General features: G+C 41.7%; 1 protein-coding gene across 5 annotated transcripts in view; it reads right to left on the bottom strand.

Annotated features, from left to right (window-relative positions):
* The window catches only part of myo5aa (myosin VAa), a 154,839-nt gene extending 128,182 nt beyond the window's left edge, over positions 1-26,657 (bottom strand). For 4 of the 5 annotated variants that reach the window (XM_069911090.1, XM_069911092.1, XM_069911093.1 and 1 more), the window contains exon 1: positions 26,420-26,657. In XM_069911090.1, coding sequence (XP_069767191.1) covers positions 26,420-26,446 — 27 coding nt within the window. In that variant the 5' untranslated portion in view covers positions 26,447-26,657. Of the gene's footprint in view, positions 1-14,993; positions 15,107-26,419 lie in introns of those variants that run through there. The other variant, XM_069911091.1, reaches the window with a different exon arrangement.

Below are 26,657 nucleotides of genomic sequence, written 5' to 3'. Positions count from 1 at the left end.
ACAAGGCCATGGACAGACATGTGAGTATGGGAGTGCGACTCAGAATTGAAATGGTTGGCTACTGAGAGGTGCTGAGTGAAGTGATCTGCCAATCTGCGACTGGTCTCCCTGATGTCGCGAAGGCCACAAAGGGAGCACCATATGGAGTAAATAAGTCCTGTGGATAAACAAGCGAAACTTTCCTTCACTTGAAAGACCTAATTGTGGCCCTGGACCACAGTGAGGGAGGAGGTGTGGGAGCAAGTGCTGCACCTTCTGCGGCCACAGGGTAAGGTGCGTTCCCTATGAAAAGCCAAGAGGGGAAGAGAAGGAAATATGTGTCTGGTGGTGGGATCCTGCAGTAAATGCTGGCAATTCCAATGGATAATATGTTTGATGCAGAGGCTGGTAGGATGGTAAATGAGGATGAAGGGGATTCTATGTTTGTTGCATCTGGGGGCAGAGGGGACCAGGGCAGATGAGCAGGAAATGAAGGAGATGCAGGTGAGGGCTGAGTTGATAGTGGTGATGGGGAAGGCATGTTTAAACTGGCATTATATTCAGCATGGGCATCGTGGGACAAATGGACTGATCCCATGATCTCCCAATGATAGTAATTATTTTACATGAAGCACTGGAGAATCAGACACACAAGGGTGGAAGAAAACAGCTGAATGGAACTTGGTGCAGCAGATGCACAGGTCAGAGTCCTGAAAATGAAGAGGTTTATGATAACGTTAACAAGCTTATTGTCGGGGAGGAGTCACGCGATGGAGTAGTGGCCGGACGGTGAACTCCAGCCCTCTCCAGAAAAGTCGGGAAAAACAAGAGAAAACACAAAGGCACAGAAATAAAAGTTACAGAAAAGTGAGTATAAAGGTGGAAAGAAGATGGCGACAAAAAAAGAAAAGTCGAAAGCAACGGTAAGAAGAGAGGAAGAGAAGACAAAGAAGGAAAAAGGTGAAGGCCTTACCTGTCCGAAGAGGCCCGCTGCGGAGAGAGAAACCCGCTCCCTCAGGTCGGTAAATAATGGACTACAAAAATGGCTCGCAGAGCCGAGCAAAAGTGCGCAACCGCGCATGCGCGAAGTTTCGCGCATGCGCGATGCGAATGAAAAAAAACACACCGACGGGAGGGGGGACCAGCTGGGGAGTCGATCTCCACAGCCGGCAACGACAGCTGCAGAACACCTGCAGCAAGAAGAGACCACAGAAGACAACAGAAACAAGAAAGAAGAGGAGGAAAGGGCAACAAAGAAACAACAGATGGCCAACCCAGAGGAAGAAGAAGAGGACGAGTATGGTGAAATAGAAGAAGAAAAGAAAGGCAAGGTAAAGGATATACTTGCTCTTATTAGAGGATACATGGAATCATTTAAAGAATGGCAAACACAGGAATTTAAGGATTTAAGAAAAAGAATAAACAACACAGAGGAGAAAATAATTAAAATGGAGATGAGCTTAACAGAAATGGGAAAAAAAATGGACAAGATGGAAGAGCGGGCAGTAGCAGCAGAAATGGAGGTAGAAGACTTAAAAAAGAAATTGGAGAAATCTAATAAAAAAACTAAAGAGACACAAGAACTACTAGCTCAAAAAATAGATACAATGGAAAACCATAACAGAAGAAATAACATAAAGATAGTGGGCCTTAAGGAAGATGAAGAAGGCAAGAATATGAGGGATTTTATAAAAGAGTGGATCCCTAAGACCCTAGGATGTCCAGAACTACAGCATGAAATGGAAATAGAAAGGGCACATAGAGTATTGGCCTCTAAACCACAACCACAACAAAAACCAAGATCTATTGTAGTAAAATTCCTAAGATATACTACAAGAGAAAAGGTACTGGAGAAGACAATGGAAAAAGTAAGAGAGGGCAACAAACCACTGGAGTATAAAGGGCAAAAAATCTTCATTTATCCAGATATAAGTTTTGAACTCCTAAAGAAGAGAAAAGAGTTCAATACAGCAAAGGCGATTTTATGGAAGAAAGGGTATAAATTTATACTAAAGCATCCAGCGGTATTGAAAATATTTATTCCAGGACAACAAAACAGACTATTCTCGGATCCAGAAGAAGCACGAAAATTTGCAGAACAATTACAAAAATAGACTGAGGGAGGAAGACGGGTAATGAGAGTTAAAATGATCACGACTGATATGTATGTGGGTAAAGACAAAAATAGACTGAGGGATGAAGACGGGTAATGAGAGTAAAAATGATCACGATTGATATGTATGCAGGTAAAGAGGTATAAGAGTGAATAGAGACAATGAGCATACATGAATGTATCTGTACTTAGAGGAAAATATAGATAGTATAGACAAGAATTAATAAGGGAAGGTAATGGAATAGAGAGAATAAGGAGGGAATTAAAAGAGGGACCTTTGTGACATATGAAAAGTGAAATCTTTTCTGGGGGAGGCGGGGTGGGGGGAAATAGCGGTCACTGCAAAATCAGTTGACGCTTGCGAGTGGATTCGCAAATCCAAATGGAGAGGGGAGATGTGGTTGTCCGACAAGGGATAAAGGACAACTCAGGAGGTGAAGGGGAGATTGGGGATAAATAAGATAGAAATAGGAGAACAAGGAAAATGTTAGATGTTGTAGGAATGTTGTCTTATAAAGAGTTGAAAATAAGAAAACAGAAATGGAAAAGGAGGAAAGGTAATGATGGAAAAACGGAAAGAGAAGATAAACAAAATATAAAAGGGCTACGCTGAACTATATGTCTTTAAATATTAATGGAATACATAACCAAATTAAAAGGAAGAAACTACCAAATTTAAATGAATAAATGTATTCCATTAGAAAAAATAACATATTGGTTAAGAAATAATATTGAAATATTCGAACAAGTATAGGAGCCTTACATTAAATACAATAGCGAAAACCTACCGGGGACAAACATTACCTAAGTTGATGGAAGGAGAAGGAAAGAAAAGAATGGACTCAGTAGAATTTCTGGTGTAATTTTGTTGAATGACAACATTGTCTGACTGGCTTAATGCAACCTAGATTGTATACCTAAAATGGATGAGAGGGGGGGGTGGGGGGGTGGTTTGGGAGGAAAGGGGGGGGGGAGAAAAAGTCACTGTATATGTGTGAAAAGAAATAGTGTATATCATGGCTAATGTGATTTATGGTGTGAAAAAAAAAAAAAAAAACAAGCTTATTGTCATCTGCATTTTACATATATACCCAAGTTCTTACTGGCTGCAGGTATATGTTTTAAAAAAAAAACGATAATAGTAATTATACAAGGCAATAAATATGCAAAACAGATAATAACTATTCACTGTAAAAACACAAAGCTGGAGAAACTCAGCAGGTCAATCAGTGTCCTTTATATAGCAAAGGTAAAAATACATAACCAATGTTTCAGGCTTGAGCCCTTTATCAAGGTAAGGAAAAAAATTCCACACGATAAAGGGATCAAATCTGAAACGTTGGTTATGTATTTTTACCTTTGCTATATAAAGGACACTGAAAAGGGATTGGAAGTGTTCTGACCATCGATTGAGGATGGAGATCTTGTCGCTGAGGACTTCGCCGTCTGAGCTGTGCAGAGGGGGCTTTGGACTTGGGGTGAGGGGCTGTACACCGGCTTTAGTGTCTCATAAAAACCCCTGAAGTCGCCAATGTCGGCGCTAAGCTGGGTTCGTTTGTCGAGGCTAGTCCACCACTCATTTTGGAACTCCCGGAGTTTGCGCTGAAGGTGGCTGCATCCGAGACAGAAGGCTCGTTTTCTCTCTGGCCAGGAAGGCTTTGCAAGGTGAGCCTGGTGGGCAGATCGCTTCTTTGCCAGCAGCTCCTGGATTTCCTGGTTGTTTTTGTCAAACCAGTCCTTGTTTTTCCTGGAGGAGAAGCCCAGTACCTCTTCAGTGGATTGCAGTATGGCCGTTTTCAGCTGATCCCAGAGGGTTTCAGGAGACGTGTCCGTGAGGCAGTTTGCATCCTTGAGCTTTGCTTGGAGACCTCAACAATGAAGACGGTGTTATCATCCGGTACCGCACGGATGGCAGTCTCTTCAATCTGAGGCGCCTGCAAGCTCACACCAAGACACAAGAGCAACTTGTCCGTGAACTACTCTTTGTAGACGATGCCGCTTTAGTTGCCCATTCAGAGCCACCTCTCCAGCGCATGACGTCCTGTTTTGCGGAAACTGCCAAAATGTTTGGCCTGGAAGTCAGCCTGAAGAAAACTGAGGTCCTCCATCAGCCAGCTCCCCACCATGACCACCAGCCCCCCCACATCTCCATCGGGCACACAGAACTCAAAACAATCAACCAGTTTACCTACCTCGGCTGCACCATTTCATCTGATGCAAGGATCAACAAAGAGATAGACAACAGACTCGCCAAGGCAAATAGTGCCTTTGGAAGACTACACAAAAGAGTCTGGAAAAACAGCCACCTGAAGAAACACACAAAGATCAGCATGTGCAGAGCCGTTGTCATACTCACGCTCCTGTTCGGCTCCAAATCATGGGTCCTCTACCGGCATCACTTACGGCTCCTAGAACACTTCCATCAACGCTGTCTCCGCTCCATCCTCAACATTCATTGGAATGACTTCATCGCCAACATCGAAGTACTAGAGCTGGCAGAGTCCGCAAGCATCGAATCCATGCTGCTGAAGACCCAACTGTGCTGGGTGGGTCACGTCTCCAGAATGGAAGACCATCGCCTTCCCAAGATCGTGTTCTATGGCGAGCTCTCCACTGGCCACCGAGACAGAGGTGCACCAAAGAAGAGGTACAAGGACTGCTTAAAGAAATCTCTTGGTGCCTGCCACATTGACCACCGCCAGTGGGCTGATATCGCCTCCAACCGTGCATCTTGACGCCTCAAAGTTCGGCGGGCAGCCACCACCTTTAAAGAAGACCGCAGAGCCCACCTCACTGACAAAAGACAAAGGAGGAAAAACCCAACTCCCAACCCACCAATTTTCCCTTGCAACCGCTGCAACCGTGCCTGCCTGTCCCGCATCGGACTTGTCAGTCACCAACGAGCCTGCTGCAGACGTGGACATACCCCTCCATAAATCTTCGTCGGCGAAGCCAAGCCAAAGAAAGAAGAAATAAAGGACATTGTTTGACCTGCTGAGTTTCTCCAGAATTATGTTTTTACTTCAACCACAGTGTCTGCAGTTTTCTGTGTTTTACTTCCTTTACTAGTACTAATATCTATTCACAATCCATCAATCATTAGGCTCAGGCATCCAGTTGTAGACATTCCGCCTCCTACAAAACACCATCTACTGCAAGGTCAAGTCAGGAAAACATTGCTTTATTAATTGTGGTCTATTCAAGTCAGAATCATACAGGAGAGGACAGCTTTGGCCTAACTCGCCCATGCTGCTCAAGTTGGCATTCTGAGCTCGTCCATTTGTCGTAATTTGGTATTGCTACAATAGTTGCTGGGAGCTTTAATTGCTGTGACTTCCAAGATTCCAAGAAGGACAACACGGATAGCACCACACTGTCATAGCGCCAGTGTCCCAGGTTTGGAACTGGTGCCATCTGTAAGGAGTTTGCACGTTCTTCCCATGTCTGCATGGATTTCCTCCCACCCTCCAAAATGGAGGGTTAATTGGAGTATATGGGTTGCAGGGGCTGGTAGGCCAAAAGGGCCTGTTACCATGCTGTGTGTCTAAATTTAAAATTAAGGAAGCAAATGTGGCAAAAAATACTTCCATTTATGTGACACCCCCCAGGTTGTCCAGAACAGTTTATCTAGTATCTTTGAAGTGTCGTCACTATTTGTTGTGTGACAGGAAATGCAGCAGAAATTTCACTCACAGCAAATTCCCACCATATTTTAATGGCGCCCAATAATCTGAGGGACAATTTCAGGGTACGACTCCAGGTATTCAAAAGAAAAAAACTCCCATGTGTCTTTTCACCCAAGGGAGCAGAGTTGAGATGGCTCTGCCAAAGTTACTTCCAACAGTAGTAATTCTCAGCACATCTCTGCAGTATCAGCCTGGCATTCCCTATTTACATCTCTGGAGAGTGACTTGAACCCACAACATTTTGACCTCAGAACCAGGAAAACATATCTCCCGACAAGCAACAGCAACCTAAAACTCAGTATTTAACCATGGCAGAAGCACAAAGGTCAGTCACTGATAGTAGCTTTTACTTTTTAGAAGAGGTATTTGAGGAATAGTAAAGAACACAGAAATGCTGGGGGAATACAGTCGGTCTCACAGTGTCCATAGGAGGTAAATATACATTAACAATGTTTCAGGCCTGAGCCCTTCCTCAAGGTAGGAGTAAAAAAGAGACAGGCATCTGATTAGAAGGCTGGGAAAAAGAGGAAGAATGATTAGGGGAGGAGAACAGACCAACACACAAAAGGTGTTAATTGGATAAGAGGACAGGAGAGAAGAAAGGTGAGAAGTGATTTTGGGTCTCTGGGAAAGGAGACAGAGAAAGAGAGAGCGCTAAAGGATGGGAGACATGGGGAAAGATTGAGGGAGGGATTCTAACAAAGGAGGTCAATGTTAATCACACCCAGTTGGAGGGTGACCAGAGAGAATATAAGGTGTCGTTCCTCCAATTTGCGGGTGGTCTCAGACTGGCAATGCAAGAGTACGTGGACAGACATGTCAGCAAGGGAATGGGGCAGGGAAATGAAATGGGTGGGCACTGAGACATCCTCTCTATTGCGGCAGACAGATCCGAGGTGCTCAACAAAGCGATCTCCCAGTCTGCATCCAGTTTCTCCAATGTGGAGACCACGACGGGAGCAGTAGATGATCCCTGAAGTGAAATGTTATTTCACTTGGAAAGACTGTTTGGGGCCCTGAATGGTGGTGAGGGAGAACGTGTGGGTGCAAGTGGGATTCCTGTGGTCACTGGTAGGTATCAAGGAGGGAGGAGTGGATGAGAGTGTAACAGGGGGAGCGGTCCCTGTGGAAGGCAGAGAGAGAAATATGTGTCTGGTGGATCACGTATTAGGTGGTGGAATTGGCAGAGGATGATATATTAGATGCAGAGGCTGGTGAGGTGGGAGATGAGGACATGGGAAATCCTGTCCTTGGTACATATGGGGCCAGGGCAGATGTCTGGGTAATGGTCATCAGAGAGGGGAAGCCACATTGTTTGAAGGAGGAGGATATCACTAATGATCAAAAGAGACAGAGGAATTAATTGAAGATTGAAATCCTTAGAGAGGACTGGATGTGAAGGGATGTAGTCGAAGCAGCTGTGGGAGTTGGTGGGCCTGAAGATGATATCGGTGTTTGTCTTCCAAGATGAAGACAGAGAGATGAATAAAGGGGAAAAAATTGCGGTACGTTTTTGAAGGGGAGGAAATCCAAACAGACACAGGGAGAACGTACAAGCATTTGAAAGACAGCATCGAATTCAAACTCCGGTCTCTGGCACTGTGACAGCATAGCACCAACCGCTATGGCAATTGTGTAGAGGACAGAGAGTTGAGAGGCCTTGCCTGACAGCAAGAATCTGCATCACTACATTGATCTAATGACATTCAACAGAGAATACATGGAAATCTCATTATACTTGTATATTTGTGAAATAACAGCACCAAAAGAAATCCAAACACTTTCTAACTTTTGCAGAAATTAACTTGGGAAGCTTGATGGGCTTATTCTGTTGCCTAGCTGGAATGAATCTACATTCTGATATTAATCTTATGATCTCTGAACACCAGTCATATGAATCACAAACAAATCGCTCCTTTTCATTGCTCACCAGAGCTGTCATGAGACTGGCGTACAGCACCCCACAAGGAGCCGTGGAAAAGTCATTAGACTATAATCTGCAGGCTCTTCAATTTGTGCGTGAGCAACACTGCACTGAATGCAGTGTCATCTTCACTCCAAGAACTGCTCGGATTCTGCTGTACTTCGAATAAAATGTATAAGACCTGGGGTAATCTTGGAAGCACTCCTCTACTAAAAGGCAGCTTTCACTGCAGTTGCCTGATCTTGCCTCAAGGAATGCTGGGAGAGGCTGCATGGATTGTGATAAATGACTTGTTTTTAGGTAAATATCTCAGGAAATTCATTACTCATATTTTAAAATGAATTTGCCCAAGAATGAAAACATTATTTTTGAAACAATTTGGTGACCCTCAATGTCAGAAAACTCTGCGTGGTCTATTCCTGATAAATACACCAGTGGCATTATTGCTCATAGATTAAAATGTCTGCAGCATCTTCTGCATCATTTTGTAGTGTCACAAGGTGCTTGATAACCAATTACCTTTTCAAATGTAATGATATCATATCATCAAAAACTTGTCAGCTCAGATGTAAAAATTCAAGCAACGTGTACAAACAAAAGCTCTAGATCAAACTGTGTTGAATTTCAAAGTCAATTAATTCAAGAAAATATTCCATCATCTGCCCACTTCTTTTGTTAATATGTTAAAGAACAAAGGATTTGTTTATGACTTGTGAAACTAAGTAGTCATACCAAGTATCCTGCAGGACACTTTCATAAACCAGGTAAAGACAATGTTTTGTCATTTGTTCTGAAGTTCCAGATACCTATGGGCAATCTTCTTTCTTTTTAAAATGTTTTTATTAAACAATTGAACAGTCCAAGTATACAATATGCAAAAAAATTACAAATACGATCATAATTAAGGAACCCAGAGCACATTCTTAACAACAATAGTAAACAAAAAAAATCAAATGATGAAAGTTTTTTTAAAATTCAACACCCTTTCCTCCAAGCAAGGTTGAAAGTCGACATGTATGAATCAAGTAGCACCTTCTTGTTGAGGGACAACACAGCACCAAATTTCAAGAACGACACTAAATCTTAATGCAACTCTAATTATCTGAAATCGGATTCTTCAAAATCCTCAATTATCCGAAACTTTAAAAAATTTTTTGGATAAATGAGGAGATCCCAAACAAATCCAAAACTTTTTTGGAGCTAAACTGACTAGGGACCTCAGGCTCCCGGAGGCGGCGGTGGATCTTGGTGGGGAGGTGTCTGTGATCAGTGGCATCCAGCAATTTCTTTGGTGAGAATTAAACATTATTTTAATGCTTTAAAAACCTTCACTTTTTTGTTGTTGTTTAAACACTGTTACAAGTGATTTGCTGTTGCTACTGAGCTGTTTGTTAAAAAAATTTATCCCGACCATTTCAGATAAACGGAGTTGTACTGTATTATGATAGTCGTCCATAATTGAGCAGCACAGCTTTTGGAATTTAATATCTGAATCCTTGATAGCATATCTAATTTTTGATCTAAATCTATGCAAATTTTAGCCACCGTGCATGTGTAGGTGGGGTGTTACCTTTCCATTTAATCAAAATTGCACGTCTGGCCATCACCGAAGTAAAAGATAAAATTCGGCTCTGAATGAAAATCAGTAATACATCATCCTCTTGAGTTATTCCAAAAAGAGTAATTAAAGGGCTAATTTTAAATTTAAAATTACTGATAGTGTTTGAAAACATCCTTCTGTAGCAGGTTGTGAGTGAACACAGCGAAGAGACTGAGACAACAGGCTGGGAGCTTGAGTATCACAACTGCTTTATTTTGAATTCCGCGCTGCAGCCTTTAAGCCTTTCTCTGGTCCCGTCCCCAACAAGCACTTGCCCTTCACAGGTCTGGATCAAAAGAGACGGTCCTGCGATGCCATCCTTGCCGCAGCTTCCCCGCCGACCGCGTGTGAAAAGCAGGGCCAGTTCGCCGCTGCAAACATGTGCGTTGCCACACTTCCAAATTTTTTCTAAGTAGGGCAAGTCCAGAACATAACATATGAACGTATCTTTAAGCATTCATGGTGAAAATTTACTTTCAATAGTGTCCTGGACAGCTCATATGGGCACAGAAGGGAAGTATAAAAGTCAACTCAAAATCTTCAAGTGTCTATGTATGTGCATTTCAACAGAGATATATGCACAAAAAACAATTCAAACTAAAAAATATATAGCTAATGCTTTATGATTGAAAGGAAGTACTTGCTACTTGACCTAATTCTGAGAAATGAAAGCAGCATACAAAATAGGGCTCTTGACATAATTAGGTTAAGTTCTTGAACAGATCAAAGCCCTTTTTCCTTGACTGAATAAAGCCGATAGCAAGCCCAGTACGTTCCGGGGCTGCTATTCTTGTCGACCCAGACCTCCGTGAGCCAGTTCATTGTTTAACGCGGTTCATTCAGCCCGCCACAATATCATGGGCTCAAAGGATGGAACTTCTTCAAGGCAGAACTCAACTGGCAAATGAGAGTTCATCGTGTCACTGTTGAACATTGCTTCAAGCAATCATCTTATTTGAGCGTTTTCATCTAGAAACATGAGCGATGGATTAGCATAACAGGAAATAAGAAACTGGAATTTTAGAGTAGCATCACGTACAGACAGCATTAAAAGAGCTATAAATACAATTTAAAGTCAGCTTTAACATCTGATCATTAGAGGGAAAAAAAAATCTTTGAAATGCACCAGACCTTATTGAGCCCATTTCTGCAAGGGGCAGACAAAAATATGTTGCATCTGTCACCTTGGATCTCAGACCAGCTGCAACAGATCAGGGCATCAAATCTGGCCGGTTTTCTGCACCGAGATAAAAAGACATTACTCACTCACAAAGAGGACGAAACAATCAGAAAAGCCCCATGTCCTTTTCTCCTTCCCATTGTAAATGTATTACGTACTTTCCAGCCTGATCAGAAGTATCAAGGGATTGAACAGTGTTCTATCCCCCCTCCTTGCCTACTTTTGTCCCAGATCTAAGGAAAGGCATCAGAAGACCCTAGGATATTTCTCATTGCTTCAATGAACCTTGCAGAAAGCTTGCTCAGTTCTGCAACCTTCCAGGAACACGTCAGGCACAAGTTAATGTTTTGACATTAAGTGGAATAAAAATTGTGGCCCATCTTTGCTTTCTGCAGTAGCCACGAACTTTAAGCAACATTTTATGAGACTAGTGCAGGTAATTGAGGAAGAGAAATGTTCAGAGAAAAGCTGTTTGCATCCAACAAGAAATTTGTATCTTCTACAACGTCCAAGGTATCCCAAAAAATATATTTTGAAGTATAGCCACTGTTGTAATGGCAGGCAACATAGGGATCTCACACAGAAGGGAATGTGAAATTGACTATCTAATCTGAGTAATACGGATTCAGAAATAAATATCTCGCCAGGGGACCATTCTCCTCCTCCTCCTCAAGGGAGGATCTTTAATATTCACTGTTTAAAATATCATCCGGTTATTCCCTCTAATGTGACGCTACTTTTGACAGTTCTGGAATGAGACCTGAACCCCAAACTTTCTGATTTAAAGAACAATCCAATAGATGCTCTGTGGTTAGTAAGAGATTCCTTGAAGGTGCTAAGTGAATGGGAAAAAAATGTTTGAGAACCACTGCAATATACTAAAGTCATTTGCAACCAATGACTTAATTTTTAATATGCATTCACTGTTCCTGTAAGATCCTGCATAATGTTTTCAAAAATTAAGTAAATCAATGGATGCAAAAGACTGATTCATCTTTAGCTCCCTGATCTTCACACAAAAACCTTGGATCCCAGAGGAACAGAGGAAAGTCTGGCACTGAAAATAATCCACACATTCTACTCAGTGCTGCTAACAAGATGGATTTAGTGAGTTAATTCACATTGTAAGATTGGTAGAGCCTCAGGCAAGTGGTCGTTTTAATTCCAACCAGGTGAAAGAGAAACAGAAAGGGGTTGTAAAATTCAACATCACAAGTTGTAGATTAAATAAAGAGCATTTCCTCCTCCCTGTTTGGCTCTGATCAGTCAGAGACAGCGCCAGTGTTACAGCTTTTTTACTAATGGAAATTTGCCCTTGAAGCTCACAGGACACCAATAAAAATTCACTCATAGAATCGGTCTTTTTTTTTTAAAAATCGCAACTTTCTTGACGTGCAGATGATGTGGGTTCCTGTTACTGAGGGGTAAAATAAATCTGAAGAATGATTTTCTGGGAATGCAACACAGCCTCCCCCCCCACCCCTACCAATAACATGGGGTCAGATCTCCCACACACAACCACACATCCTCTCTACTCACTCAGAATTTAGCCCATTTATCTTTTGTCACAAAGTCACACCCTTCCCCACTTTTATTACAAAGTTCAGCTCTCGGGTGCTAACCTTCCACAGTACGAAAGTAAGTTCTGCCAACCTCACCAACCTTTAGATCGACAAAGCCAGCTGTCAGGAATATCAAACCCCAAGACATATTTGAGAGTAAATGTTTGTGAAATCTTCCATATTACAGTTACATTTCAATAACTGGTTAAAGATTAGACAAGGCCACACCAGAACGTTGTTGCATTTTATATATGTTTCTTTTAAGCATAAAGTATGAAAATAATGCAGAAAACTTCTCAGATGCCAGGTTATAGATTTCAAAAGTGTAGAAATTAATAATTTTTAATCATCATTATTTATCACTTCAAGAAAACGTAACGTTGACACAAAAGGCCAAATTCTACAATAGTCTCTTCTTTAAATCAAAGATTTTAAACAGTGCAATAATTCATCTTACTGCAACTAGAACTCAATCAGAATAAAGAGAATAAAAGTAAGTGCAGATGCTGAAAATTTGAAATAAAAACAGAACACAAAGTGGTCAAGAAGCATAGTGGTTAACGAAGAATGAGACCAAGCTCAAGTCAAGATGCAGCCAATAGACAATGAGTCCTGGTAATTTTACCCAACTGTAGCAGACTACAGCAAGCACTTCAAAAAAAGGTAACTTTAGCCCTTTTCTTTTGAGGTGTGAAGGATGGAATTTAAATCCTCATCACATTTAGCAAGATGTTATCATTATTTAACATTTGTTTCAGTGGTTGTAATACAAGAACAGGAGGAACAAGACAAATGGCCCCGCAAACAGCGCCAGCGATTGGGAACAGGGTTCGAATCCCAAATTCTCTGTAAGGAATTTGAATATTCTCCTCGTGTTAGCGTGGATTTTTCCCCTGGGGGGGGTTCTGGTTTCCTCCTACTGCACTGGGGGTTGTAGGTTAATTGGGTGTAATCGGGCTGAAATGGCCTGCTACCATGCAATATGTCCAAATTATTAAAATTACAAAGCATTGATAATGGCAAAAGAATAATAGTTTCATGCAACTAAGGCCATCAGGTCTAGTCCCAACATCACAAAATCTCAGTGCTGTCCAATGCCTCTGAGGTGTTCTAGATTGGTCCAGAAGGAAGTGAAGGGAAACATGCCCAGGCACACGTCTAATCTCATCCTCTTCCAATCTGGCAGAGAGAATTAATCTATGCCAATATAGGGTGTAGTCCGAACAGAGCAAAGAATCTCCAAAATAAAAGGAGGCTCTTCAAAAGGAGTCTAAAAATGTGCAGCTTCTTTGGATTGAACCACATTAGCTTGCATTTTCAAGGACCCCTTACAGCCATTCCATTTTGAGTTCATCAGAAGCTATCAAACCTCATGACCGTGCAAGTTAGACGACACATTGGCTTGTTTCACATTCCATGCGTGTTCGATGCCAACTACGAGTCGCCACGCAGGGCTTTTAAATAATAAAACAGTATCAAGTTTTACATGGGGAAAGTCTTGCACAGTGAGACTCCTGTGGTAAATTCACAGCAGTAATCCTCTGCTGCTTTCTTAATAATTAGTGCAAATCAAACCACATGGTCAGAATTATTCATGTGTTGTGACTTCGCTGTAGATTTGCAGCACCCTTAATACAGCAGATATTCATCCTCCGCACTTCGCACCAACTCATCTTCTCAGTAATCAGTTCATCGGAAAAGCTTTATTTCTGTTGAAACCCATTTTGCAGATAATTGCCCTGAGAAACAGCGCAAATTAGCAGGAGCGATGGGGGATGGGGGCAAATGAGAGATACAGGACAGTATCTGTTTTCCTTTAGAGCCAACTTAGTGGCTCTTCAAAAGTAGATCAATTGTAGTTTTTGATCCTGACCACCCTCCACTACACATCAACAACCCTATAGAGAAGAGAGGGGATAGCACCAAGTTCTTTCCAGTTCACTTAACGAGAGACCTATTATGGACACTCAACATCTCACTTGTCAGGAAGGTGCAACAGCGAAGACTAAAGCGAGAAAGGCTACCGGCCACATCTTCTAATAAGAACTCTATTGAGAGCGTCCTGGCCGACTGCAACACAGTGTGGTACGGTGGCTGTAAAGAAATGGATCAGAGGTCAATCTACAGGACCTAAAATCACTGGAGTCTCCCTCCCCCCATCAACATGATCTACTGGGATAGTTGTCTGCAGAGGGCATGCAAAATTATTGAGGATCCTTTCAACCCAGCACACAGCATCTTTCCGCTGCTCTCATCAGGAAAGAAACACAGGAGGGTCAGAACCAGCACCACCAGGCTGAAAATCAGCTTCTTCCCATCGGCAGCGAGAATCAGCTTCTTCCCATCGGCAGCTAGAATCAGCTTCTTCCCATCGGCAGCGAGAATCAGCTTCTTCCCATCGGCAGTGAGAATGCTGAACAACGAAAGGAACTGCTCACACTAACTATCTAAGACTCACATTTCCAATATTTATGTATTTATGTGTATATGATGACTTACTTGGCCTGCATTTATATTGTTTGTTTGTGTGTTACATTTTGTCGTGTGTCTGCGGGCTTTGCACTGAGGTCTGGAGAACGCTATTTTGTGCATCGGATGGCAATAAACTTGACAGTATTCAACAGATCAATCAAAGCGGTCTTAAATATTTGCCAAAGTTAGTCTCCTACGGCCACTACTGCTACAGTCACACAACGTGTTCAGGCACACTTAATCAGACCTGCAATTCGTAGAGGATTCAACATACGATTACTGTTGTTCCAACCAAAACCTACTAATACATTTCCTCCGCACAACACCCATAGCAACACACGTGCTTCATGTTATTCAACAAGTTCCATGTTTCTTTTCCATCAACCAGTCCAAGTCTAATCTTGGAGTAAGTTGTATGAAAAGTGAAAAAACTGGTGAATAAACCAAACTGCAATTATTTTTCTGTGCACGCAGTACCTTCACATAAACAAAATCCAAATCCATCTCTTTGAGCCTTGGTGATTGATCAAGTGTTGCCTCAGAACCATTTGCATTAATGAACTTAGTTACTCTCAATCATCTGCAGAACACGACATCTCCACAAATAATTGAACATTCTCTTGTGAAATGGTGAAGTACAAAATAGCCCCGCCCCCGACCCCACTCCCATAAACATACAGGAAATCATGTAAATTCACAGTACTGATAAGATGAGGTTTCAGATCTCTCATACAATTTATTTTTTGCACATCATCCCCTTCAGCACAAGAAGCAAACTGTTTGCTAAAAATATATTATCTTTGTGTCCATTGGACGACAATAAAAGCACTTTTCTTTCTCTCTCAGTGGTTCTGAAGATACTGCTCAAACCTCAAACTTGCATAATTCTTCCAGTGCCTCAATACAAGGGGAGGATTACACATGCAGCTCAGACTGGTTAGCAGGGCACAGAATATTCTCTGCCATTTACGTCATTTCCCCGCGGATGGCCTCAGCTGGTACAGCATGCAAGTGACCCTGAAATTACAGTCAATTTGCCAAGAGTCTCTGCAGCTAAATGATTCCCCTCTCCCTGCTACACAACAATTCAGTGATAAATTTATAGCTGAGGTAATAGGCACATTTAATTCAAAAGTATTCTTCACATTTTAAAAATATTAATTTTCAATGCATTTCGGGAGCAGGTTATGTCTCACTGACATATAGAGGAGAGATATATTGAACAAGCTCCAAGCTATGAACATCCATGCAAAAGCCCTCAAAAAAATTGCATAAACCCCACACACGTCAACTCAAAAAGGACTGTTTAACCCATTTGTTGAAATTAAAATATTTTGTTTCAAGACTCCAAATCTTAAATTGGCTGGAATTTTAAAACAAAAATCATATATTTATTCTGTCACAAGCTGGTGATTTTTTTTTTAAATACCTAGCTTCAGAGTGCAGGAAAATCTTCCATTTTAAATTATAGGCAAGATGAATGCGTTGTCTAGGTTTCAAGCTAAGCCTGCAAGGGCTCAATACTTACTGATGCAGTGGTGATGCAGTCGTCTTTAACCAATTGTTGCCTCTCCACATTTGCAAACATCAACTCCCTGACTTTGTTAAGGCTTCAAGGTCACTGTCAAAATTTGGTTCATTATGCCTGACTTGCAAACCTATTTGATACATCACCACTGTGTCTGCTAAGGTCATAACTTTATGGCCTTGCATGTTGATGTCTAAGAGCACAGCAGTATTGTGATCAGGAGTTGGAATTTTAGGCAAACTCTAGAATGATACTTTTCAGTTTCATCATTTCTTATAAACTAATCCGATGCCAATCACTATGGCAGATTTGTGAAAGTTAGCCCACGTTGTATTCAAACAAACACAGACAGAACTAATTAAGCAAACAACGGTTTTATTCAGCCTTGATAACGCTAACTGGAGTGAGGGATACAAAGAAAGAGTTTAGCAACTCATTCTCGACACTGAGCCTCGCTCAATGCATACAGAGTATCCATCCCATTTTTACACACCTTTGAGACCCTACAAGTTCCACACGAGTTTCACATAGATGGTGATTCCTGTTTTTACAACAATATGTTCCTCTGTGGTCTCTGCAGGCAAGCTGGCAAAAACAGGATGTCCCTCGTGTTGGTTTTGCTATCTCACTGCAGCAAAGGGAAGGTCAGGTGTGACATATGTTGTGTTTTATATTGTACATAGATATGCTTTTGGGAGATAAATTGTGGCAGATCTCACTTAAAATATTGGAGATCTGTTTTGAAGTGTTTGTATGTGACCTACACTAAATAACCTGCCACAATTTACCTCCCAAAAACATATCTATATAACACACAACATAATCTGTCACACATGTTAGAAGGCAGTCACATTTTCACTTACATTACAAGCCAACTATATTCTCGCCCAATTCATTAACCTTTTGTTAAGCGTATTTGTTAAACTTATTCTTTCACAGATTCATCTGGCTAGCTTTGGTTGCAGAGGCCCTACCACTGATTGAATTTCATTAATGCTTAGCCCCTTCAGACATTCTGAAAACAGATAACTGATGTATTAACACAAAAGCAGAAAATTTAAAATTGTCTTTCCAATACACTTTTAAAGTTCTTCTAAAGCTATAATCAAGGAAGTTCTTTCATTTAAAGAAATGACTTAGAATCTCTGTTACAGCTCAAAAGGAAGCAATTTATCCAAACTATCTATACTAGCTCCATGCAAGAGCAATCCAGAGAGTTCTTCTTGCCTGCTCTCTCCCTTTGTAAATTCTATCCCTTCAGACACTTAGCCAGATAGATCATTTTTGAACACAACAGTTTGAATCTGCCTTTATAAGTGCAATCTTAACACTGGTCATACTTTAAAAAAAAACAATTTCAGTTTTGGTTCTTTTGTCAAAAAAATTTCCATTACTTGACCCCTCCCCCCACCCCAAGAAAAATAATTCATCTCCAAAAACTCTCTATACCGATCTAACAGATTCCAACCTCCTGTGATCGAACTGCAGTTCCTCTTCTCTGACATCATTTTCTGCAACCGCTCCAATCATAACACCTTTCTGAAGGCGTGGCACCCAAATGGGGACACAGCTAACACAAAGCCTTTACTTCTTGTGCCCAGATTGCCGTACATTTTAAACTAATTTCTCAATCTACTCTTGTCACATTCATCCATGCATGGAAATCCTGGGGAGCTCATTCCTTTACCTCTTTTACCTTCTAATTTATATTGCTGCATTTCAATCTTCCAACTAGATTACAAAGCTTCACTTTTCTCAGCAACACATTTCATCTTTCACCCATTCCACCAACCAGCTCATCTCTTCCTGGCCTACCAACCTCCTCACAGTTACAAGTTTTGTGTCACCTGCAAATCTGGAAACTGTGTCCTGTACAACCAAATCCCTATCAAAGTTCAACTTTGATCTTTAAAACTACTACATTCACTTTCTTTACAAAAAGCAAACAATTCATTCCTAAATATCCAGAGCTTTACACGGGCCAGATAAATGTAGAAGTCACTGCACAAAGAAATTCAAGCAGCTACTCTTTCTTAGGTTCCAAAAGCCTAAACAATTCTACCAATGAATTAGTGGATAAATACACATAGCGATGGATTTAGAGGGCAGAGATGGGGGTTCTAGAGTTGGTCCATAAATCCCTGATAATGGTTCAGTATATTCATCAAGTTTCTTTTATTTACAGCATGGTAGAAGCTGATTCTGGCCATTAAAACCTATGCTGCCCCAGTTGCACCAAAATTAACCAACAACTCTGTACGTTATGAACTGTGGGAGGAAACCGGAAAACACAGATACAGGGAGAATGTACAAACCCCATCAGACGGTGCCTGATTCGAACTCAGGTTGCTGGAGCTGTAACTGTGTCACTCTAACTACTTTGCTAACCATGCCATGCCGGAGGCTTGGCAAGGACATAAATGAGCTTTGTTGTGAAGTTACTGATAACATTTTTAGGAACCATCTATGTTTGATATCAGTGTTTTAAATATCATGCTTTGCGGTACAGAATTTTTTTTTAAATTCTGAAAGGGAAAACCTAGAAATGTTAACATTAATGCAAAGTGCTTTACCAGACCTTTCAGTTTCTTCCTGCGACTCTTCAACCTACAGCTCTTGTCCTGATATTAAACAATATTACTGAGGTTCACTATCGAACAGAAGCAAACACACAAAGTCTGTTCTACAGGTTTTATTCAAATAAACTTCCACAGAGCTGGCTGTGAGGATGCTGTGCAAGCTGAGACTGGTCTCGAGGGGCCGGATCTAGCTTATATCCCAGAGGGTAATTGGGAGCCGACTGGGTGGGGCTTGGTCCATTGGTTCTGGAAGCAGAAGAAATACTGCAATTTGGCAGACCCACAAAAGGGGTTGTGGAAGCTTTGTGAGAATCACTCGCTTCGTGTCCCCACACCAAAGAGAAGGGGAGTTTGGATTGCCACACATTGGTCTGAAGCACCTTGGCAAGGATTTCGTGAGTTTATCACCCCAATCTTTCCCACCTACTTTGTGAACTTCCTTGCATCCATCTAAAGCAGTGGTTGCCATAAGTGTTCTGTGATTACTAAGTGATTGCTTAAGGTGGTATGTGAGTAGGAAGGGAAGGTTGAGAATCACTGCTCTAGACCCAATTATTTCTGAAATATTTTGCTTGAGAAAAATTGTCATTGGCCCATTTCCTTTGAAGTTATGAAACTGCACATAAATCAATTTGGAATGATTACAACAGTGGTTTTCAAACTTTTTCTTTCCACCCACATACCACCTTAAGCAATCCCTTATTAATCACAGAACACTTATGGCATAGGGATTACTTAAAGTGGTATGTGAGTGGAAATTGGGAACCACTGATCTAAAGCCTGCGTATAACATCAATTTCAAGCCAACATGAAAATTGTGCCTGAGCTGTAGCGGCTTGGGTATTTCACACACACACACACACACACACACATATTTGCTCATACAAGGTTTGATAAATTAGATAAAGTGTTATATTATTGGTAATTAATAATTAAAATATTATTTTAAATATAACAGTGTCTGGATTCATTTCTTTTACTGCTGTCTGACAACATGAAACATCTTCAGACGGTTATTAACTCGGCCTGCAACATCACGGGCACCAGTCTTCCCTCAATCAAGGACATCTACAAGAGGCAGTGTCTTAAGAAAGCAGCCTCTATCTTCAAGGTCCCTCACCACCCAGGCAATTCCCTCTTCACTCTGCTACATCAGGAAAAAGATACAGGAGCCTGAAGATGAGCACTCAGCGGCACAAGTACAGCTTCTTCCCCTCTGCCATCAGATTTTTAAAATTTGGTCTTGTAAAGGGATCAGATATATTGAAGACTGTTATGAGCAAAGCCAATTGATGTCATTTGAACAACTTAAAAATAAATATGGTATTCTTAATAATACGATATTTTGCTATTTTCAAATCAGAGCATACTTAAGTGATAATCTGGGTCCAACAATAAATTTATCAAAGTGTTGCAATATAGAGGCTAATAAGAAAGGAAAATACAAAGAAATTTATCTTGGCAATTTATCATTTACTTCAAGTGGGGACCCCTAAATTCATAAATCTAGACAAAGATGGGAGACAGACTTAAACATGATATTAGATGAGAAGAATTGGGTTGATTTATGTCAAGACTGTATGACTAAGACAATAAACATAAGATAATAGAATGGTGCAATATAAATTTTTATATCAGCTATATCTCACACCACAGAAATTAAATAAATTGAAATCAGATTTATCAGATCAGTGTTTTAGATGCGGAGAAGAGGTGGGAACTTTTTTTTTTCTTTTACACATTCAACATGATCTTGTAATAAAGTAAGTTTTTTTTGGCTGGAATTAGGAAATTTTTTTAAAAACAAATTACTGGAGTCCAGTTTCCACAAAATCCAGAATCATTTTTATTAGGTAACATTATAGGGATAAGACCCAAATTGAAATTAACTAGATATCAGATAGAATTTGTTAAAATTGCATTAGCAGTGGCCAGAAAGTGTATTGCAGTTGCTTGGAAATCTGATTCACACCCAAGTTTGGAACGATGGAATGGGGAAATGTACAGTTGTGCTCTCCTCAAGTAAATTACATACAATTTGAAAAAAATGATGCATTTTTACAAATTTGTTGCCAGTATCTACAAAAAAAAGGATTTAATTTTTAATTTTTTTAGATTTCTATGTTCTTCTGAGCATCTAAGTCCTGCGTGAAATCCCAATAACTATAAATTACATGATTAGATTAATTATAATTACAATAATGTTCAGCAAGTCATGAAGCCGATGCAGAGGGAGAAACTGATTTAATATTTCAAGCTAGTGATCTTTCATGAGCACCTCCGTATTATTATCTGGAATTCAAGCAACCAGCAGCTTTAAGTAATAGGCAAAAAAAGGAAAATAAATTTAAAAAATTAAAATAAATAAAATAATTGGTAAAAAAAATAACCAAATCTAAAATTATAAAAGTAGTCATCCTCTGAGGTTACACATAAACCTCTGGTGAAGATGGAAGCAAATATTCAGCTAGTGGAGAGCCTTGATCGTGCTATGCTCATATTTAAATCTTTGGCTTGGCTTCGCGGACGAAGATTTATGGAGGGGGTAAATGTCCACGTCAGCTGCAGGCTCGTTTGTGGCTGACAAGTCCGATGCGGGACAGGCAGACACGATTGCAGCGGTTGCTTGTGTGAAACAGCAATGGCGTTGCCCAGAATGAAGAGCTGCTCACTGTTGGGGTGACTCTCTTAAACTGTCTCCTTATCCTTGCTTAGTAAGAATTGCCCCGGTCAGAGGTTTCATCTGTAAACTTGGGGAAGGGGTTTAATCATCTATAATGTTATTGTCTGTCTTTCAGGTGGCTCCGTGGAGGGGGAGGAACCTGCAGATGTAGCAATGGCTAAATATTTTCAAATAATGTGATTGAAAATAAAGTAAAATGCTTTAGTTTATATATTCATGCAAGTGAAGTTTGTTCCGTGCAAGTACAGTGTAGTAATTTTGTCTTTTAAACTGTTTATTCTTAATGAGGGTGTAATATTTAGGTATTATAAGAGCAAGTCTCAAGCAACTGGAAAATACAATTATCTGCCATCCAACAATCCCCCATGGGTGCCGCAAACCAAGGGTTTAATTTTATTGATGAAACATCGTTGATGCAAAACATTATCTCTGCTTCCCTCTCCCCAGCTGCTGTCTGACATGCTTTCACTTGAAAGATGCACTATTCAGTTAGTTTGGCTATGGCATCCAGATTTTGAATTTCCCCCAACACTTCATCATTTATCCATTAAAACCATCAGATGCCTACTGGATAAATTTACATCTACAGACAATCAAAATGGTTACCTGCAGGGCAGAGAATCTCAGGGTTGTGTATGATGTCGTGCATGTACTCAGACAATAAATTTGAAAACCGAATCTAAAGAACGTTCCATCCTATGATCTTTGCTTTTTCATCTTCAGTTTACTTGCTTCTGGGTTTTGCTGACTGAAGCTTCAGCAAGAATTCTGCAAGTTCTAACAAACTCATCACCAGTTATAAAACTGGCCATGTATTTTATTTACTTTTATTGCTTAAGTGCATGCATTGTCAACAAATAATGAGGAATCAAATTAAATAAAATCAATACAGATCTACCCTACTATTTTTTTAAGAATTAACATATTAGGCCTTCCAACCTTGAGCCAACCATTCATCAAGATTGTTTCCTGAAGTAATGTTTTATCCCAAAACACTGTTTCTTTTCCTCTGTGGATGCTGCCTGACCTACTGAGTTCTTCCAGTAGTTTGTTTTTGATCTTGATTCCAGCATTTCCTTGCTTTCGTTCTATCCAGGAATCTACTATTTGTCACAAACCCACAAAGCCACCCAGGGTTAAGACTCTAAAGATTCATTACCACAGGAGATAACATTTCTCAATTTCAGTCCTAAACAACCTACCCATTTGTTGAGATTGTGACCCCCTGTTTTAGACCCCTCAGTCAGGGGAAACATGCTCTGCTGCATCCTTCCTCGATTCTACAAATTTCATTTTCATTCTTTTAAACTCTAGATACCATAGGCCAAATCCCTCAGAGACAAATCTGCCACCCCAGGAATTAGTCTGGTGAAACTTGATTGAATTCCCTCCAAGGGAAGTTCTAATCTTTCAGGTAAGGAGCACAAAACTCCACAAATTCCAAGGGAGGCACGGTTAGTGGAGCGGTTAGTGTAACGTTGTTATAGCGCCAGTGACCTGGGTTCAAATCCAGCGCTGTTTGGAAGAAGTTTTGTCTGTTAATTAGATGGTACAGGCTCGTGGACCGAAAGGGCCTGTTACCGTGCTGTATGTCTACATTTAATTTTTAAAAAATAAAACTTATCCATGTGCAGTCTCACCAAGGCCCGATATAATGGCAGAAAGACAAGTTTACTCCTGCACTCAAATCTTCTCATCCTAATTGCTTTATGTGCCCACTTTAGCTTTCATTAATTTGCTCATAGGTACACACATGTCCCTTGCAACATCATTTCCTGCCACCATTTAAATAGTATGCTGTAGTGCACCAAACCAAATTACTTCAAGTTTTTCCACTGTGTTCCATCAATCATATATGTGCCCACTCATTTAAGCTGTTGCTTTCTCTTCCAAGTCTCTTTACATGTTTCTCCCCATTCAAAATCTCACCTAGTTTTGTATCGAATTAGGGAAATTGCATTTCATCCCCTCAGCCAAGCTCCTAATACAGACAGTGAATAGTTGGGGCTCAATCACCATCCCTTGCAATACTTTACTGGCAACAACTTGTCAAGCTGAGAAAGACTCATTCATTATCACCCCTTCCTTTCTGTCTGCTAACCAACTCTCAATCCAGTGTGGTATCTTATCCCCAATCCATGTGCTCTAACCTTACTAAGCAATTTTAAAAGCCTTCTCCAAACTTAACTACACCACGTAAAATGATTCACCCTCTACCACTTACATCCTCAAAAAACCTCCCCCCAATAAAGCAACCAATATGATTTCCCTTTCATAGATCCAGGGTGATTCTGCTCAATCCTAATGTTTTCTAAATGTTATTACTAACTTCATTATAGGTTCCAGCATTCTCCCATTTAATGAGGTTAGGTCAACAGGTCACTTATTCCATATTTTCTCTCCCACTGTCGTATTGGCTACCCTCCGATCCACAGGCACAGTTCCACATTTGATAGAATTTTGAATGCACCCATTATCAGAGTCAGGTCAGGGATGCAGAACATCAGATCCTCGGATCTTAGTGTCATTCAAACTCACCAGCTTCTCTAGCCCTGTCTGTTCCCTATACTAACTTCATTCATTTCTCATTTATTCAATTTCTTTGTTCCATTACAAATTCTCCCAACTTTCTGGAAGGAACCTACATTTCTCCTGTTTTTCTTTCCACATTCCAAAAGTCTTACGACCTGTTATGTCCGTTTCTTGTCAGTTAACTATTATATGCTACCTTCTCCATTTTTTAAATAAAAAAAATCAAAATCCAATCAGTGTTTTTGCAATAAGTCATAAGAAATAGGAGCTGGAATAGGCCATCCGGCCCATCAAAACTGCTCCTCCATTCAATGAAATCTTGGCTGATCTGATGATATGTTCATCTCCACCTACCTGCCTTTTCCCCGTATCCCTTAATTCCCCTATTTTGTAAAAAATCTATCCAACTTTGTCTTAACTATATTCAATGAGGTCATCTCCACTGCTTCAATGGGCAGTGAATTCCATAGATTCATCACCCTCTGGGAAAAGCAGATCCTCCTCATCTCCATCCCAAATCTACTACCCTGGATCGAAGCTACATCCCCTAGTTCTAGTCCCCCACCAATGGAAACAACATACCTACCTCTATCTTATCTATGCCATTCATAATTTTCTAAATTCCTCTCTCATTCTTCTAAATTCAAGTGAATACAGCCCCAGGCAGCACAATCATTCATGGGCTAACCTCCTCATCTCTGGAATCAAACTGGTGAATCTTCTCTGGGCCTCCTCCAAAGCCAGTAAGTACATCCTTCCTCAAGGAAGGAGACCATAACCGCTCGCAGTACTCTGGATGTGGCCTCATTGGTAGTTTGTACAGTTGCAGCATAACCTCCCTGCTCCTGAATTCAATCCCTCTAGCAATGAAGGCCACTTACACTTCCTGACATCTATATCTGCCCCGCCTGCAGGAAAAAGGAATCTCAGGGTTACATGTAATGTCATGTAGATACTCTGACAATAAATGTGAAATCTGAAAGCTTCCCATCGTGCTTGACAACCAGTCGAGCATTTTGAAGATCTAGAGGCTGTTGTAATGAGCAAACGCCATACGAGTCATCCTTTGTGGGCAGCAAGTGGCTCTGACCCAACTTGGCCATCAAGTCATTCGACAGTTAATGACTATCCCTGGCCCACATTGCCCGAGCTCAAACATCAAAGAATCCCTTGATGAGGGGCTCAAGCCTGAAACATTGGTGCTGGATCTTCTTCACCTTTGACACATAAAGGGACTGTTTGACCTGCTGAGTTTCTCCACTTCACAGTGTCAACAGAATCCTCAAAGAACCCCCTTGGACGCCTCGCTAATCGTCAGCACCCGGACAGATCATCGCCCCATTCCACTCTGAGTGCTTCCAGCATTTTCTCTCTCTCTATTCCCTTTTGTTGAAACACCACCAGCCGGCCACCCAGGCAAGAGGAAGAGATGGTCACAGTGATTTAAATGCAATGTGCTTGGCTGCTGGGAGCGTGGGAAAGGATTGGGGTTTAATAATATGGGGAAAAACTCATTTCAATTGTAAAGGTTCAAGTGAAATCAGTCTCCTCCCAGCATGAATAACCAACCGATGGATACAAAGGACTTGAGCCCGGCTGCCTCAGCAGATTCTGAACAGCTGTGATGGGGTGGGGGGGCAAAGTGGAGCTTCCTTTTTTGGGGGGGGGCAACAGCAACGTTAATTCCGAATTGCACAGCCCTGCTTTTTGTTTGGGGGGGGGCAAAGTGGAGCTTCCTTTTTTTTGGGGGGGGGTAACAGCAACGTTAATTCCGAATTGCACAGCCCTGCTTTTTGTTTGGGAGAGGGGGGGCAAAGTGGAGCTTCCTTTTTTTTTGGGGGGGGGGTAACAGCAACGTTAATTCCGAATTGCACAGTCCTGCTTTTTGTTTGGGAGAGGGGGGGCAAAGCGGAGCTTCCTTTTTTTGGGGGGGGGTAACAGCAACGTTAATTCCGAATTGCACAGCCCTGCTTTTTGTTTGGGAGAGGGGGGGGCAAAGTGGAGCTTCCTTTTTTTTTGGGGGGGGTAACAGCAACGTTAATTCCGAATTGCACAGTCCTGCTTTTTGTTTGGGAGAGGGGGGGCAAAGCGGAGCTTCCTTTTTTTTTGGGGGGGGGGTAACAGCAACGTTAATTCCGAATTGCACAGTCCTGCTTTTTGTTTGGGAGAGGGGGGGCAAAGCGGAGCTTCCTTTTTTTTTGGGGGGGGGGGTAACAGCAACGTTAATTCCGAATTGCACAGTCCTGCTTTTTGTTTGGGAGAGGGGGGGCAAAGCGGAGCTTCCTTTTTTTTGGGGGGGGGTAACAGCAACGTTAATTCCGAATTGCACAGCCCTGCTTTTTGTTTGGGAGAGGCGGGGGGGGCGGGTTTGAAGGGAATCAATTGCAACCTCGCCCCCCCCCCCGCCTCAATTCCCACGGGTTCCCAATAGAAGGCAGGTCTCCATCCGGCTGCTGCAGTGACATGCCAAGGGAACACTCCCCCCACCCCCCTCCAACCCCGACCCATTGCCCCCCACCCCCCGCCCGCCCCCTCCTCCCGCCCGCGCCGGCCCAGCCACCGAGTCGGCGCCCGCGCCTACCTTGGTGAAGAGCTCGGATGCTGCCATGCTCCTGCGCTGCGGCTCCGTTCCCCCCTCCCCCGAAGACCCGGTCACCTAACAGGGGGGAGGCGGAAAGGCCATCGAAGGGTCGGCCGCGATGATAAATGAAGGCTCGCCGTGGGTGGGTGGGTGGTGGCGGGGAGGGGGGGGTCCTCCGCGTTACCTGGGTCAGGGCTCTGCCCCTCGCCTGCGCATTGTGGAGAGGGGCATGGCGAGG

This window comes from Narcine bancroftii, chromosome 14, assembly GCF_036971445.1.
Source record: "Narcine bancroftii isolate sNarBan1 chromosome 14, sNarBan1.hap1, whole genome shotgun sequence".
NCBI classification, from domain to species: Eukaryota; Metazoa; Chordata; class Chondrichthyes; order Torpediniformes; family Narcinidae; genus Narcine; species Narcine bancroftii.
This window is presented reverse-complemented; position numbering and strand designations above follow the sequence as displayed.